General features: G+C 48.2%; 1 protein-coding gene across 9 annotated transcripts in view; it reads right to left on the minus strand.

Annotated features, from left to right (window-relative positions):
* LOC120827374 (beta-1,3-galactosyltransferase 1) overlaps positions 1-18,609 on the minus strand; it is a 79,497-nt gene that overhangs the window by 16,192 nt on the left and 44,696 nt on the right. For 5 of the 9 annotated variants that reach the window (XR_013467557.1, XR_013467555.1, XR_013467564.1 and 2 more), the window contains one exon: positions 80-1,785. Coding sequence is in view for 3 of the 9 variants with exons in the window: in XM_040190507.2 (XP_040046441.2) it covers positions 656-1,642 (987 nt within the window). In the remaining 6 variants the exon portion in view is untranslated. Of the gene's footprint in view, positions 1-46; positions 1,786-18,609 lie in introns of those variants that run through there. The other 4 variants (XM_040190507.2, XM_040190333.2, XM_040190680.2 and 1 more) reach the window with 2 other exon arrangements.

Below are 18,609 nucleotides of genomic sequence, written 5' to 3' on the forward strand. Positions count from 1 at the left end.
GCAGATTCACAACGTTTGTCTGGTGGTTTTCGGTAATAAATACGAGTTTTTAGTCTTTACAAAAAGCGCTTTATTTAACCTTGAGTTATTGGAAAGAAGAGTGCACTCAAAAGTTGTCCACTGTTCTCCCTCGCGTTGGAGTGATAGAAAAAAAAAAAAAACTAATGGCGTGCTTGGAGAACGAATGACCACACGTTACACGCTAACAGGCTAACGGGCTAACGGGGGGGGGGGGGGTCAATCACTGTGGGACGGCAGCCGCCGATACCTGCGACTTCCTTCTTCCGTCTTTCACTGCCTCTAAGAAAATATGTCTCTGAAAAGAACACAACAGTCATTGAAGATCTTGTGACGGAGCCGAGAGGCCAAAGTGTGTGTGTGTGTGTGTGTGTGTGTGTGTGTGTGTGTGTGTGTGTGTGTGTGTGTGTGGTCGGGGGGACAGTTTGAGCCTTGTATGAGTCCTTCAATAAAAGCCTCCGGGCTTCGCCCTCCTATAAAAAATCAACACCCATCTGAACATTAAGCATTTTTTTTGGGGGGGGGGGTCTGATTCTTTCCTTTCACGAGTCTAAACTCTGGGACACGTCGGCCTGACAAAGGACGTAGAAGAGTCCACGCAGAGCCACCGGGCGTAGACCGATCTCTGTTCCCGCCGCTAACACTTCAGGTGCTTCTTGCTGGTCATGTCGTTCCAGATGCGGTGCATCTCCTCCGGCGAGATCTGGTGGACGGTGACCACGCGGCGGTAGCGGCACAGGCTGTAGGCCATCTTCCAGTGGTTGAAGCCGCTGTTCTGGAACGGGTGGATGCCCAGCTTGCGGAGGCACACGCCCACGTACACGTCCTCCAGGTGCAGCAGCCGCGTGTGCAGCGACGTCTGGTACACCAGCTCGGCCACGTCGGCCGAGAAGACGTAGCCGGTGCCGGAGCAGAAGGGCGGGTACTTGCTCTCGGGGTACAGATCCCTCGGCATGTACCACTTGCTTCGCATGTCCCTGATCGGCCCGCCGTTGATGACGTAGCCCGTGAAGTACCGCCTCCTGGGCTTTGTGGCGGGCTTCAACAGGTTGAAGATGAGGTTCTCCATGTTGACGAAGATGTCGCTGTCCGTCTTGAGGACGTACTGGGCCTTGGGGCAGAACGTGGCCACCCAGCGCATGCCCATCAGTGTCTTGAGCGTCAGGTTGTGGTACGAGTCCACAAAGTCCTCCACCACCACGTCGTGGAAGATCTGGCTCTCCTGCTCCACCATCTGGTTGAGGACGGCGTCGGTGCTGCGGCCCAGCAGGAAGAGCGTGACCACCCGCACGTCCGCCAGGGTGCTCTCGTCGCCCCAGGTCTCGCGGATGGCCTGCCGGGCGTCGAACTCCTTGTGGGTGGTGCTGATCAGGATGACGAGGAAGGGCGCCTCCGCCTCGCACTTCTTGGCCTCGTTGACCAGGTAGCCGAAGTCGTGCGGGTTGAGTGTGCGCGCGCGGACGTTGCTGAAGGTGCCGTTCTTGCCGCCCTTGTGCGCCCGGCGCACGGGGATGGTGGGCTGGCCCGCGTAGGAGTTGGAGGGGCGGGACACGCTCAGGTACCACAGAGCGCTGGCCCAGCACACCACGGTCAGCAGGTACAGGCAGGAGACCTTGGAAGGCATCTCGCCGCGTTCACTCGGGCCGGGGCGTCGGCGACGGCGGCGGCGGCGCTGGAAACGTGGAGGCCACGCCCTCGAGGGTCGTCGCGGATCCCGCGTGTCCCATCGCAGCTGGACAGGATGCCGTTAGCGCTCCGGAGCGGCGTCTGAAAGAGAGACGGGAGAGTCAGCGGCGAGGACGTCCAGAGCCACGCGTCCCAACGAGCACATGCGAGGGAGCGCTCCACGCCGTGTAAATCGCGGTGCCGCCGCTTGTTGACCTTTCATGGGTCTTCATCTCCCTCTCGTACCCTCCCCCCCCCCCCCGACACGCAATCAGAGCCTCGCTGAGAGGAGGAGGAAGGAGGGGAATCGTTAACATCCACCTCCTCCCGACATGTATCGCGGTGCCTGGTGACCAACTCAGCTAATCCTTCTTTACAAGCAGACTTCATAAGCTTCAGAAATAATCGCCTTTTTTTATGGGGGGGGTTTGTTCTTGAACGCGCGGCCGAACGATGAACAGAAAAAATAAATTAGAATAGATCCCATTAGAGATGAGGAAGAGATGTCTTGAGATGGGAAGTCGCCTCATTCTTTCTATCAGACTCAGAATGTTCTGTTGGTTCTTTTCATCAACCCCCCCCCCCCCTCCCACCTCCACTATCTATTCCCTCTCCATCTCTTTTCCAAAGCAGTCATCAATCTCATGGTCCGGTGGAATCCATCTCATCGCGGCCTGCTTTTCCACCCCTCCCTCCTTCTCCACATGGGTGCTTGATCCATTTCTCTCCTGACTCCTCATCCTCCCCTGACATCACCCGCCGTCGATGCCTCGCTCTCCATCCGGCTGGCTTTTGAAATACATTTTCACTTTATTGTTTTGGTCCTTCCCTGCACACTCGCTGCACTTCTCTCCGTCTCCTTTCCTTTTTTCTCATTGACAGCTGCGATCGCAATCAGGCTCCCTCCTCTTCCTCCTCCTCCTCCTCCTCCCTCACAAATCATCCTCCCCTTTCCTTGACCTCGCTCACCCTCTGTTGCAGATCAGTGCTTTGTCACCTCGAGCCCCCCCCCAACCCCAACGCTCCAAGGAGCGGCTGTTGGTTTTTCATAATGTGACAATCCGGAGACCAAACGTCCCCTCAGAGCAAATTGAAAGGTCTTTGAATCACTGATGCTCAGTAGAGGTCCTCTCCTGGATATGTCAGGAGGAGTCTGTGTGCTTACACGGTGTATCTCTGCGGACCGTATTTGGCGCAATTCAGACACGTTCTGTATTTATAAGCTTTGAGTTATAGTGCGTGTGTGTGCGTGTCCTCCTTCATTGAGAATAACACTTGTAGTGTCTCTCTTTCGAGGGCGTCCTCAGCGGCCTGTCAACTGAATGTAGTACAACACTATTTCACCCAAGTCAAAGTACACGGCTGCTCTGCACCCTAAAGCTCTTTGGGGCCCCTCGTGGCATCTCGCTGCTTCTCATTGTGCGTTTTCTTGTCTCCCCGCAGAGAAACGACATCTGGAACACATGAATTCATGAATACGGGCTCTAAAATGCTCAGACCTGTGGAATGGAGCCTGATTCTCTCAACGCCAACGTGCACAGGTGTTACCAGAGCTGCCGAAATGACGCGCACGAGCATCACTCGGCTCCTGGAGGTTTCTTATGAGCTTGCACGTGAGCCACAAATCACACGTGCACTCTCATAAAACCCTCAGAGGTGGACATCTGAGAGCACTGTCACAGTTTGTTTGCAGCAGTGTGTGTGTGTGTGTGTGTGTGTGAGAGTTATGGCTCCAAAAGGAGGCGCTGTGACATCTGCAGCAAATTGCTTTGAGTGACAGCAGTGAAATGATATGTATTTGTTTACGGCCCCGTTGTCTCGTGACGCTGATGTAATGCACCTTATAGCCACGGATATAAATTCAAGATAAGGTTTAACGTTCGCAAAAAACAACAACAAAGTGAGCCAGATGGAATGCGACAATTCTGTGCGTGAACACGGCTCTGAATGATTGCATATTCATATCGGTTTGCCAGCCTGACTGTAAACATCTAGTGAATTATTGTAAAGTAGAATTAGGCTTCTTGTGCATTTTAGCCCACTCTATTCATATTCATAAGCATGCCTGTTCCTGCCAGATCAAATCTTTTGAAACTAAAAATAAATAGACCTTGTTTATTAATCTTATTATTATTATTGTCTCTTTAAAATTTGGAGACTTTCACTCTATTGTTCTCTATTAATAAACTCCACATATATGGGCAGGAAATAATGAACATTTGTTACAAAGCAGAACAGATGACGGTTAACCGCAAATAAAATGTATGATGTGAAAACATATTATAGATCTATAGAGCCGATCACGTCACATTTCATATTTAAAATGTTAGTGGTATAACGATTCAGTTGCTCACAGCCAGCTTGTGATTTGCAAAGCTCTCTCTCCTAATGACGATGTCGCCAATCAAGGCAATTCTGCTTCATTAATACGCAGATAGGCGGTCACGTCTCCATCGTCGGTGGGTGAATGTGTGTGCGCGGCCAATCACAACCCGTTAATCAAAAGCAGTATTTTACAAGCGCAGCCGTGTGATGAAAACACAGAGTAGCTCTGCTGCTCCTACATATTTTATGATGATTGCCAGCTTGAGATTTAGACGACACAGGCCTTTGCGACGCCGTTTGATACAGATATACTACCGCTAGTACTACCGCTAGTACTACTGCTAGTACTACTGCTAGTACTGTACTTCGCCATCACGACGGCCCGGCGGTCCGATCCGATGTAATAGCTCCAGAAATACCATCAGTGGAATAAGGTATTCCAGCACTAATTACTGTTATTAACGTCCTCTCACAGGACTTACTGCTAGCGACCTGCTAATCGGAACTGGTTGTCATGACAGCATGGGGGGGGGGGGGGGGCGGGGGGGGGGCGGGGGGGAGGAATAGGAGAGAAGGGGGGGGGAGGAATCTATCGGGCTCAAGTCTTGTGAGCGTGGAGGAAGTCGATTTAGCGACCTTGTGTCGGCGCTCCATCAGCCTGTCCAAAGTATTTGGTCCGGACGTTACAGCGTCGAGGAGAATGAAGCCGCGAGGTCACAGTGACCTCGACCTTTGACCAACAGAATCCCGTCCGTCCACCCGTGAGCCAAAGTGCACGTTTGGGGGAAATATTCCTTCCCGAGGAGAACCGGGATGTACGACCCCAAGACGTGACCTCTCTTGTGGAGATGTGGAGGGCTGCTGGGAGGTTTCCGTCCCGTTTAATGTTTCACCGGATAATTGGTCGCAGTCATTAGTGCAGCGTCGGGTGACCTTGCCAGGAGAGGGAGAAGAGGAGGGTACAGCCACTGAGGGGTGATGAAGATGGGGGGAAAAAAAGGATCTAATAGAAAATCACGTCAGGCGTTGCCTGTTAATATCACCCAGTGACAACAACAAATAGAATCGAGTGGATAATGGACGAAGCAAAAGTTGAAAAAAAGGCTTTGTGCCTGAGAGGAGACGGAGTCCTATTTATGAACACACTTGCCCCCATCGACTGCAGAGTGTGTGCGTTGCCTCAGCTTTATGATCAATGAACAGAGAACTCAAGATGCTCTACGGAGGCCTACATGATAATATGAAGCTGTGCTACATTCGAGGATTTGAGCCCCTCTCCCATACGTTTCTTTCTTGTGGATTTGCAGTACATGCAAAGTTTTTTAAACGTGTCAGACGCGAACTGAGGAGCGCTTGAGTGGAACTTTTTCGGGCGGATGTTTTTCCTCCCTCGCGCCGGCCGTGACGCGGCACCTTATCTCAGTCTCCTGCTGCTGAATTTGTGATAAGCTCAACAGGAGGTTTGCGAATCTCTTCTGTCTCAACGCTGGAGCCTCATTGTGTCTCCTAAACCATCAAAAGAGGGACAACGCCGCGTGGAATTTAAGAGATCGTTTTAGCGTCCCGCCCATTATGAGAGGCGCCCGATATTAAAATGTCAGGGGCCGGGGGGGCTCCCAGCGTGACACCAGCTGCCGCTTTTGTTTTTCCCGGATAATAAAACCACTCGCTGATTGTTGCGGTGCAGCGCCGCCGCGGGCGCCACGGGGGCCGGACGCCGCGGGCTTAACGCAAAGCTTCTGCATGCAAAGCAGCTTAGGAGTGACAGAGGAAATGGGATATCGATAGCGGCCAACAGCTTTGGGCCCACTGACTACAGCCCCCCCCCCCGTTGCTGAGAGGTAAAAATAGTTCAGAGTCGGTCGATGCTTTGTGGGCGAGATGAGACTCCAGAAGAGTTTGAAGCGGCGCGAGGTGAAAACGAGTGTGCAACTCATAATTGTGCAGCCAGAGGCAGCTGCCCCCCCCCCCGACCCCATGACAGTGTGCCCTGAATGCTAAGCCCTCCCCCCCCCCAGAAATTGGAAATGACAACTTGATTCATGCGGGTGATACATCCTGCCGTCCGGCTGGGCGATATTGCCGTCATGCAGTATTGAAGCGCGGCGGCGCGTTAATGAAACATTCGGCCGGTGAGGACCGGTGCTAAGCTAACGGAGGAGGCGTTCCTCCTGAGGTGCGGATGAAATGCAGAGTACGGTGCTGATAACCTTCAGAGATCGGCCTCTAAAAGCCAGATTATGTGTGTCGAACGGCCATCAGTGTATCAATAAGTGTAAATGATGACCAAAGACCTTTTACATCTCCTCCAAAAACACAACCCATGCTATGAAAGGGTTCTTCTCAGTCACAATAAAACCCTTTTCCCCGGCATGGCGAGGCAGTAGTGGGCCATCAGGGCCGGCTGAGGCTTCTCTGCTGGCGCAAACAGAATCACAAACTTATAGCCATTTGGCTGATGCTTTTATCCAAAGCAAACATCATAATTATTTTTTTCCATTAGCCTATTTTCTCATTGCACAGCTCCCGTCCTCCTCGGTTGCTGTGGTTCCAGTGCAGCTTTCATCCAATGGGATTGTCCATGTAAGAGAAGTCCTGTAGGGGGACGATGGTGTTCGTACCTGTGGTGTCATACTGAGGTTATTCAACGAGCACGAGGACACTTTTCTGTCAGGACGACGGGCAGCGACCTATTGAAAATAAAAACGGTTTGAAGGGAAACAGCGGAGCGAGAACGCGACAACATCGACTCGCTTCCTTGTGTCGTGCGGCGGAGACGTCCAGTCACACCAATAAAACTTTAACCAACATGAAAAAGCAAAAGCAGCATCTTGAGCTGAATGAGCGACATCACACATTTGTCTTTGTAAACCTCAATGTGAAAATAACCCAATCTAGCTAGCCGTGCCTCAACCTTTGCTACAGGGTTATATATATGTATATATATATATATGGATCATATGGTCAGTTAAATCAGTTAACTTGGGCCTCGGAGAAACGTTTCGTCTGGAAGAGGAGGCGGTCGATGCGGCGGCAGGCTGCAGTGCGGACACGTCGGCCCACACACCCTCCTCTTGAGCCCGCTGTTTTCATTCCAACACTTCCTCCCTCTCCCCCTCTCTCCCTCTCCCTCCCTCCCTCTCAAGCACTGACCTTCAGCCTGTGAGAATGTATACAAGCACCTCCACCACTAAAAGCAGCAGCAGTGAGTCCCTGATGGGCTTGTAAATCCTCCGTATCGATCCGGCTCTCTCCAGGGGTTTCGCTGTAATTTTATTTTCCCACTTTTTGTTACGTCCCTCACCGAAGCGATAAATCAGACCCCTCTAATACGCTGTGAGTGAAGTATCCCGAGGAGACAGACTTTCAATTGAAAGCGGCAAGTCGAAACCACACAATCACACACGGACACACACACACACCGATTTACACACGCACACACTGCAGAAACATCAATAGGGTAATAAGAAGTGAGCGATGGTGAATAACGGACCTGAAATATTCAAGTTAACGCTAATTACAAGTCACAGAGATCCCAATTCCTCCCACGATGCTCCCGTGGCCGACGCACCCGTTTCTATGGAGACGTAAATGCCCCCAATCCTGCAGACGCCGAGTGACGTGAACTTCAAGTACGCTATTCACATGAAGTGCTTCGCTCCAACGAACGAGGGAAACAAAAGTGGCACTCGAGGTCGTGATGGATGGGACAGAAATTGAGATAAGTGATGTCGGGATTCTGGAATTCTCAGCACTCAAGTTGATGAAATGACATCACTCCTAAAGAACGCCGTCGATTGCCAAAAAATGAGAAGAAACATTTATGAATAAAAATACAGAGAGAGAGAGAGCAAAGGAATGTGAGAGAGACTGACGGGAGCGCGATGAGTACGAGCGTCGTGTAGTGATAACCGCAAACATGCGTTCACGGGTCATTTCAAGGTCTCCGTTAAACGCTGAAGACAGAGGCTGGATCCCAGGACCCTCCGGCACGGACACCGTCACACGTCCGTTAGCTTCGCGGCTAACAGGAAGTCGTCTTCAGCAGCACGGAGCATCTACAGTTTAGCTACTAGCCGCCCAGCCGCCGGCCCCCGACACTGGGCCGGACCCCTCACTGCCGGTTCCCCTGGAACAGAACACGTTCAGCCAGTGGGAACGTGCTGAGAAGGATCCAAGCGGCTCAGGCGTTCAGAATATCATGTCTGAAAGGCAGCGAGCAGAGGCGGGGGGGGGGGCGAGGAGTTATCAGGGACGCCATCTCGGTGCCGGCAGGCCAAACACGTGGCGTTATACTGCCGGGCGCAGGCAACTACTGCACCTGTCTAGATAACACCACCGACTCCAGGCAACAGAGATGCTTTAGGGGGGCAGGGGGGGGAGAGGGGGAGGGGGGCAGGTGGGAGGCAGAGACAATGATGCAGCCAGGAACACTCGCAGGTTGTGATGTAGCATGTGCTCCCTGCAGATAACCTCACCTGTCTCCATGTGGGCAGAAAGAGAAGATGCAGCAGCCTTTTTCTTTTTTTCAAGGCACACAGAGGTGAACGCGAACACACACACACACACACACGCAGACACACACACACACACCGACACACATACACAGACAAACATCCCTGCCACTGCTGATGGCCCTGCAGGCAGAGGACCTGCAGCTTCAGCACTCCTTTCCGTAAATAACACTCGTCCTTCTGAGGGCAGCTGGGAACATGAACACACACACACACACACACACACACACACACACACACAGGTATAACTACTACTAACACAGAAAGAATTTGTATATTCAGACATTCACTCACAGGGTGGTTTTAGCATACAAATGGATTTAGGTAAGAAAAACTCAAATACGTGTTGAACAGTGGAGTATTTACGGGCCTCAGCGACGTTGACAACCTGCAGCTACACGCTGAAGATCAGCTGTAAAGGAGCTCAACTTACTTTCACATCTTCCACCAGCTTCCGCTGATTCAGAATGATTGAGCTTATCGCCTTAAATTATTGATATCATGTTCCTGAAAGCTTAACTGAGACGCTCCCGAAATGAACGCGGCGCGATCGGACGGATTGAACTCGGTTGAACGCGTGAGACTAAAGTGACGATTCGTCAGTTTAGTCATTTCCGATTCTTCTCAAATGCGAGCGTCTCTATTCAAGGTTTAAGGTTTAAGGTTCACGATGGACGGTTTTCAAATCAGTCAAGGAAACAAGAATCAGAGAGAGCAATCGCCGCTGATTCAGACCAACTGCTCCTTTTGCGTCAAACTTGCTACTTGTATGTTTGTTTTTTAAAGGAGTTTTTCGGGGGGAAACTTCGGAGACAAAAGATGTGACGCGATATTCGTTCAGCTCAGGAACGGATTCTAGGATGAAACCGGCTTCTGGGTCCCCGACGTGACCTTCTACGACCATCTGCATGATAATGCACAATGCATTTTCTTTGTGTGTGTTGGGTTTAGGGAAGGAACATGTGTTCTTTGGGGTAAATTGCAGTGCATTACTTTCGGTGGGTACGCGTACAGACAGAATGAGAACAGCGCGTTCTGCTCGTGGCGATCCGACAGCCGCTGGTTTATTAGACGTGTGCTAAACGTGTTACAGCCATTCAGCGTGATGTCACGGTCGCACACGAGACTTCTTCTCATGTCCCATTCGAAATAAAATGTTCTTTCTTACAATCCGCGATAATGTACTTTTCACAATTCGGTTTGAACCAATTTCAGTGACAAAGCGTTGAACTCGCATGGTGTTAAATAAACCGCAACAAGCATTTCCATTGAGATTGAAAATCTGCGCAAATATGAGCAAAGATTCACATCTCCTACGTGGCGAGACGGAACTTCAAAAACAGAACAAAAAAAAGTGGATGTTTGAGGAGGCAGATAAACATTAATGGACTCCCCCCCCCCCCTCCTACACACACACACACACACACACACACAGGTGCACAGGCTTTTCGCCATCCTGCAGAAATTCGCAGTGGGCCCTTTGATGTGCGTGGCGTGTGGCGTGATAACCCAGCGGCCCGGCCGCCTCGAGGCCCTCGGAGGTCGGGGGCCGATCTCTCCAGCCAGCGTGAGGCAGCGCCGCTCAGCGGGCCCCCGCTAAATAAATGATTCCACCTGTCGGACCCGCTAAGCTTCAGCATGGCGGGGGCGGGATGCGGGAGTCTTTGGGCAGACTGTGTGTTTGTACGTGTGAATGTGTGTGTGTGTGTGTGTGTGTGTGTGTGTGGAGAGAGAGCAGGCAGCAGAGTGCGGAGCAAAGAGTTAATGCCCTCTAAAACCCAGACAGAAATACATACTCTAATTTTTATTGTTTTGTCCGCCTGTCAGATTTCGCTTAAAGACGCACACACACACACACACACACACACACACACACACACACACACACACACACACACTCAGCCCTGGTTTGAACTTCTAACCTCTGACACACGCAGCATTATTGTCTCCAAGTGCATTTACAAAAGCGGAATTAACCCTCCAGTGTGCTTCTGTTAGTGTCGGTTAGCAGCCCTCTGGAAATACTGAGATCAGAGGGATTATGAATAATGTGCGTGTGAATAAATGTGTGTTTAAGGGCTTTATTGGAAGGAAGGGAAAGCGTGGGTGAGCATGTATGGAATATGTACGAGAGCCTTGCTGTGAATGAACAGCACGGAAACATAAAATACTCGCCTGTGACTGTTATAGATTTAAAGCTTGTATTGTAAGAAGTAAGAACCGGGTTTCGAAGGTTTGTCTCGTCCTTCATTAATACAGACGCAACTCGACCCGCTGTGCACAATGCGATTGGTCCCCCGCGAAGCACATAGTGTGTGTGTGTGTGTGTGTGTGTAGAAATAAATGCACGAACAAAAGAAAGAACAAAAGGTCCCAATCTCACGTGCATCTTTGCCGGTCCCCCTTCCTCCGGCAGCAGGGATCAATATGAATATTCAAATTGTGCAACAAACTGGTGTGGACGCTGGCCGACTGAACGTCTGAGCCGCTTTAATGTGAGCGTTTCCACTCGTTCTTGGCTTCTGGCCAGACAACGCGGCCATTGTGGCGAATGATGATGGAGTAACTGAACCCCATCAGCAGCATTTTTATGGTCCCAGAGACCAGAACGGCCTTAATGTGGATGCACCGGTCTAATCAACCTTCATTAACGGTTCACTCACTTAAGGTGCGCCGGCTATTCTCAACGTAATGACATTTTAAACCCAATCCAGACGCCCGGCATCAACATCTGGGATGAGAAAGATAAATACAGTTGTGTGAGTGTGTGTGTGTCAGGGTGTGTGTGTGAGTCTTTTTCGTTTAAGTGTTGACAGGAAGTGATCCAGTGGCGTTCTCAGTGCTTATGACGGATGTCAGATGGGAGTTCCGTCTGCGCGATTAGCTGCTGGTCCGGCCGCCTCGCGCACAGATCGATTCAAACCCTCCCCCCTTGTGTGTGTGTGTGTGTGTGTATTTGTATTAACAAGTACACACACACACACACACACAAGTGTAGTGTAAAGAGTCCATTTATGTATTTATGTTAATAAATCCACAGAGGAACAAAGGAGGAGGAAATTACACATGAAAAGCACATATTGTACTCAATTATTATCATATTATTGTGATGAGCTAAACTCATCAACATCCTCTTCCCTGGCTCAGCTTACAGGACGACCCCGCATCAAAGCGCCCTAAATGTGTCTCCCGCTCCTTGTTCTGGCCTTCAAAATAAATAAACCAACAAACTGAACCCAGTTGGCGGGGCTCAACTGGAGGGACACGAGGACACTTCTCACTCTGCAGCAGCATCGGGACAGATTGAGATCCCCACCAACAGGAGGAAGTTATCGTTTTGAGGTAGTGTGCCTTTGTTTTTGAAGGGTAAAGGGTCTCAGGAAGAGGAAGTTTGAAAAGGTGATTGATTGTTCCGATGGCTTCGGTCATTAGGATTTTAAACTAAATGATTCAGTTTTTCTCGCGTCTTTAATCACTGTTTTCTCAACTCAACTCTGCTCGCTCTCTCCAGACACTTGATCTCGCCTTCGCCCTGGATACGAAAAACACACACTTCACAGATCACACACACACACACACAGTCGTGACCATGAGTGCACAATACATCGACATCTATAGAGTATTTAAAGATGACGATTATGATGGCAGGAGCCCACAAAGGGGAAGGTCGATGGCTTATTCTCCTTTCTACACATTGGGCCCGTTGCCCTGACGACAAACACAGCAAAGACGACTTGTTCGGCTTGTACTTGGACAAAAAAAAAAGGAAGTTTCAATTTAGTTGTAATTGGACGTTTTCTGCCCTCGGCCCTCGTCCTTAAGTAGCGCTCTGTCTGCTCGGGTCAGGAGGCGCAGGCAGGTAGAAGCGTGAGCCTCCCCCTCACCTCCCTCCGTCTCTTCCAGAACATTCATTACACCGCCTCCGTCTGAGAGCTGTCCGGATGACAACTCCTCCAACTGCGAGAACCACGTCAGCGGTGAACTTGTCGGATTGATAGATTCCTTTTTCTCTCTCAAGCTCCGTTTGTGCTGAAATAAATAGCGTCCTGAGACTCAGATAACCGAGTTAGCAGACAAAATGTACAAACCTGTGCCAAAGTAAACTGAACCTGCATCCCTAAAGTTAACGCCGACAAAAGGCGCCGTTTTTATTCTCAGAATATTTCACCCGCAAAATAATCATCTGTGCATCATTTACGCAGCAGCAGTGACTCTGACGTATTTATTTTGCTGGCTCGGATCATGAATTTCTCGGTTTGGATGGTATCAAAGATCAGAGACACGGATCGGACCACAGACGGGATCATCTTCAAATGAAAAAAGATCATTGAAGATCCATGTGGGTAGACACGGATCTCCTGTGTGGATTGATTATATATTGCTATTGAACCGCTCTGCAGCCAAGAAACCATCAAACATTGTCCTTTCACTGTGATAGTCATTTATAGTCTTTTCGTTCATAAAGACAATAAAATATTTCCTTTTAATTTATTAAAATGGATTATTTGTTGTATTGATGAGGTATCATAAGCTGTTTACACCTACTGTAAACCTAAATCATCGCTAATATCCATTCGTGTTGTGAAAACATCTCCAAACAATGTCAATCGCATGTAAAACACATGATAACGTGATAGTTCGGCTTGGCACGTGTGCAATCTAACACTATTGCACTGCCTTCTGTCGTATCGGAGCAGAGCCACAGTGACTAACACGAAGCTGCTTTATTTGTTACCATTCAAATAGCAGGCTGCCGTTAAACGACTTAATTAAAAACCGCCGTAGCCAGTGTGAGGGTTTACAGATCATCTCTCGATCAGTTTAATTAGGCTAAGTGCTATTTGATACACTGCTCATTGTTACGTCTCCTTGTAATTAAGTGAGGAAATAACGGAGGAACCCGTGGTGAGTAACTGTAAAAGGTGGTTAAGACGCGATGCACGCGGACGGCTTCACGCTAAACTTGGTTTGAGCAACGGGACGGTGGAGTTATACTTCACTTCTGAGTGGCGCTGGAATCGAAGTCCTGATTGGACGCGTGATTGGCCGAGACAATGTAACCGCTACAAGTGCACCAGCAGTGAGCATGTGCACATCATTCAGCCCGATACGCTGGATCGAGTTATCTATGAGGCTGTGCTGTGCACGTCGTCGAGGTAGGAATAAAATGGTTCCAAAGGTTATAACGGTTGTCGAGGGAATAATTCAGGTGATTCATTCTTTCGTAGACTTCTATAAAATTTCGATGTGTTTTGGGGAAAAGAAGAGTCGCCCCCTGCTGTCCATTAGAGAGAATGCCTGTTTAAAGCCTTCCTGCATTGTCTTCACTTTACAGAGGTTACTGCCTGTTAGTGAGGAATTTAAATAGTTTAATTTCAAAACAATAATTCCAAGCAAAAAGGCCATTTGTCTGCAGCCTGTTAGCTTTGCTGCTCCATCAAGCTTGACTCTGTTGTAAGATAACGGCTCTCCGTGAAGAGGCAGCATACAAATATATGTCTTTTGAACGAACTGTGGGAACGCTGCCACTCAGCCATCAGACTTGCTCCCTGAAAATCAATCCATTATATCACGTTGTGGTGGGACACGGCTTTAACTACTGATACCATGAATACCATTTGTTTGAATTAAGAGTGTCAGTGTGTGATAATTGCAACGTGTGACTCATCCCGTGGTGCTGCAGATATGCAATTAGCTCTCATGTCGCTCTTGATCTCAATGAGATAAAGCTTTGCTGCATGAATACAGAACGTATTGTGCAAGTGTGTATATATATATATACAAAAAAAAATATTAATCTTGACTTTTAATTGTACACTTCCTGGAAACATTAGTGAAAATGTCCCCTTAATTTAACTCTCTGAAATACCTTGGAATACTCTTGCCGAAAAATATCTCAACATTGGCAGAGATAAATTAATCTTAACAAAAATGAAAGATGACATACAACGATGGAGCTCTCAGACTAAGCCATAGAATTGAGTCTGTAAAAATGAATCTCCTCCCACGATGTCTGTTCTTATTCCAAGCACTTCCTGTTGAAATTTCCCCAAACAATTCTCTCAATTTGATTAAAATAAGTTCAAGATTTTTCTGGCAAGTGGAAAAAAACAAACAATTCAATTTAAAACTCTACAATTCCCAAAAGAAGGAGGAGGCACGGCCTTACCCAATCTCAAGGATTTGTGTGTGGACCCAAAATGATTGTGCTGTGTGGAAAGATATTAAACTCTCCATTATAAATGATCCCCCTATTCATGCAGTTTTCACCCACAAAAACTTGGGAAATCTTATAGACAATTTGGGATTCAAACCAAATGAGATGGATTATAGATTTAAGTCCTGGATCCAAAAGGTATAACAACAAAGGATATACTCTTTAAAAAAATCTGATTTCAACAGATACCTCATTGAACATTAGGAATACAACAGACCTTAATGACCCAATTATGAAAATATTTCTCAGTGCTTAACAAAATAAGGGAATTATCTCTAGATCCTACAAAGGCCTCATAACAAAGAAATCGCACATCGCATTATACATTAAGGAAAAATGGGAATGAGAAAGCTACCTCTTAATATCAAATAAGGACTGGTTTTATGTCTGTACGTTTCAGTGGAAATGCACCAATTCTTATGTGTGGCGATACTTTGCATGGAAGTGTGTTGTCTGTTTATTTATTACACCAAAGCAGAAATCCCACTTTGCTGACAGGAAAGCAACGTGTTGGAGAAGCAAACCATTGGCATGTATTTTTGGAGAGTGTCCAGTGAAAAAAACCTGCTGGGCAGAGTTGCATAAAGCCTCGCAAAGCATAATTAACACTGACTTGACACTGAAATCTTCTAAATTATTCTTAGGAAAACTGGATTTCCAAACAGGGCATCCAGATGAGAAGCCTGCAAAAACGCACTCACAAGACGCTGTTTGCTCCCACGACACAAGAGTGATATTGTAAACGACATCTACGCAATGCAAAGCATCACTTTTTCCTTTTGCCTTCAGATGAAAGTGTTTATCTAACAGAGCTCTACAAAAGAAACGAAAGCTTCACTTTTAAATGGCGCGATATACAAGTCACTTTCCCTTAAATGTACTACAGCTCAGAGTATCAATACTAGAACTGTATTTCCCTTTCAAAACTATACAGAAATGTTTTGTGGTTCTGTAACCAGACGGATAATACCTTAACCATTAACATCTATGAGTGCAAGCAGGTCCCACTGTTAGAATAAAATAACCTTTTTTTTAAAACCACGATAGTTCTCCTAAAGTTAGTCGAATACATCGCCTTGCTTACAGAATTACAAAATATAGAATTGTAACCCTTCCATCATGACATAAGGCCAGATTCCTGTGCAGTGAAATCCTAATTGGCAGAAACAGTATACTAATAAGCTCCAGTTCGGTAATGAACACAGCTCGGCTTAAGCCCGCCCGCGGTGTCAGATGGTGCACACGGGACAACGGGTCGAGACGTGTGCCGTGATTCGCACTGCTGGTGTCAGTTCTGTGTTCCCGCTTCCTTCCTCTCTCTCCCTCTCGTTCTGGGCTTTGAGATTTCAAGATAAGATTAAACTTTAACAATCCCCCCGCGGAAATCGGCCGATAAGTTTCCAGGCACAGCGGAGGATTAGAAGCAGGTCTTGTAAACACGGTCCATCCGTTACAGAGGTAACGGTGTTATTTAGCATGAAAACATTCTCACCTGGAAGGAAACCACGTCGCTGTCGACAGTCACGAACGCGCTGACAGCTTCAGCGTTACTCGTAAGGACTTAAATGGCTTTTTGAGTCATTCCCATCAAATACGGCAAAATGAACACCGGCATTGATTGATAACAGTAAGGCCTCATCATTCAGTCCATGGCTTGGAAACGCGTCCCAGTGGGCAGTGACGCTGTGAACAGTGACGGAATAACGTTTAAACTCCAACCAAACGGCCCCTTTGGTCCTCCTGGACGCTTATTTTCTGTAATAACCCCAGTGAATCAGTGACGAGGGCCCCGCCGCCTCCCCCAGCGGTGGACAACAGAAGCCAAATTCACTTTAAATTGGGTATTTTGTGCTACCGCGGCGGCTAATCAATGTGTCTGGATTTGGTAACAAGCGGCAGAAGAAGGGCCGCTTTCAGCGTGACGGAGTTTCTAATGTCGGGCCTTTGTGGTTGAACACGGTGGGAAGCTTGAATGGGTCAGAACAACGTTGTCCTCCGTGGATTGAAGGGCTCTGCAAAAGCCGAGGTTCTGCTAAGCGTTCGCCCGAGCCAAGGATGTCTTTTTTCTTGTTCTTTTCTTTACGTTAATTGAAGTCCTTGTGAAAGTAAAGTCATTCATAACGCAGGATTTAACAATGGTTGTGCATTTGTTTTTCAAGCCACCGTAACGATCTGAAAACAACCAGCAAACTGGTAAATATCGATTAAAGCAGCGTTGTTGTTTTTTTTACCATTTATCCATTTGCACTTTTGACCTTCATGACTTATTTACCTTTGTGATTTTCCAGGCGGAAACCGGTGACGCCAATACTGGTTCTGTAGAAGTCTGCAAGTAAACCCACTTCTTGATTTAGCTCAGCTGCTGGGATCGACACGTCACAGCCGCCAAACGAGAAGACGAGAAGATGAGGACATTTAAAACCACGCCCACTTCTCCTACAGAGCCCAGGAGATGACATGGCCCTGCATCATAATGTCTTCTTGGTGCAGAAAGTCATCAGTCCCCCTCGGAGGTGACTTCACTGCAGTGGAATCCCTGTGAGGGGGTCTGAAGTCCTGGCGCGGTGCTTCCCCGCCCCCTCTCCCTCATTTGGTTCACTTACACCGGAACAAATTGAAGCAGCTGCTCTGCCAACGCCGCCGCCGCCGCATTTACTCGTCAACAGTGATCAGCGGTCAGAGAGGGAGCGCGCGGGTGAAGCGGCCCCGCCGCCCCCTCCGTGGCTGCTGCCCGTGAACTAATGAAGAGGATTTGCAAACCCGCCGTTCGCACGTGTTCAACTGCACGCCGCGGATAACGAGCAGGCGCTTTGCGGTCCACCTCGTCGCAAAGGCCCGGGCGCTCGTTTTCATCATCGCCGGCATGCCCCCATGTGTGTGTGTGTGTGTGTGTGTGTTCCAGATAACACGCTTCTTCCTCCGAAGCAAAGCTTTACCCATGATGCAATGCTCATCACACTGATAATAGCTGGCGATTTTATTATTTTTTTTGAGGAGAGGCTGTGATTTTCATGAAACCTTTTTGACCTGAATTAATGAGCCACAAAGTATCTTCACATTCACGGAGAGCGCAGTGGGTGTTGATGTTGAACGCTGCCAGAACATGAGTGACAATGGAGATGCAAAACACATTATCCTGCGGCCAACGTGGTAATTATGGTTTCTAATGTGGGACCAATTACCGAGAACCATCAAGCTCCGAATGTGCAATTACGTATAATTGCACAATAGAGGTCCGGTTGATAGAGGATGAGAAGGAAAATGCATGGTTGTCTCTCTGTGCCGTCCCGTATTTGACTGTCGTGTATCATTACGAGTCTTTTCAAGGGCCAAATGCATGGGAGTTGAAAATCAAGTCTGAAAATGAATGAAATTCAACAAAAAGCTACTCTACTTCTACGCCGGCCCCATCCGTCCACATGCGGCTGCTTCCGTTTAAAAAAAGCCAAGATGGCGACGGCTACTCGAGGCTTCAAAACATCAGTCCACAAACCAGTGGGAATCTTATCGGAAGACGTTTTAAAGCGATTCCTCGCATTTAGGTTCAGGATACAAAACCATCGCGTTAAGTTTAGAAAGCACAACAAGGTTGGGCTTAAAATAAGTACGCAAACTACCTAAGATCACTAAGGTCACGTTGAAATTTACGACACAGACAACACATCCTCAGGTTTTTCACTCTGAAGCTCTCCCTTCTGATGTGGATTCATCATTATAGGAGAAAGCCTCAGTGTAGCATGTACCATGTTAACTTTGGGATCCATTAAAAACACACAGATATATGCTGCAGTTCTATATACAGTATGTTCTTAGTCTCTGGTTATAGCAGCTTAAGAATACAGTCCAAAAAAACCTTTAAAAGAGGAGGAT

Source organism: Gasterosteus aculeatus, chromosome 1, assembly GCF_964276395.1.
Source record: "Gasterosteus aculeatus chromosome 1, fGasAcu3.hap1.1, whole genome shotgun sequence".
Lineage (NCBI taxonomy): Eukaryota > Metazoa > Chordata > Actinopteri > Perciformes > Gasterosteidae > Gasterosteus > Gasterosteus aculeatus.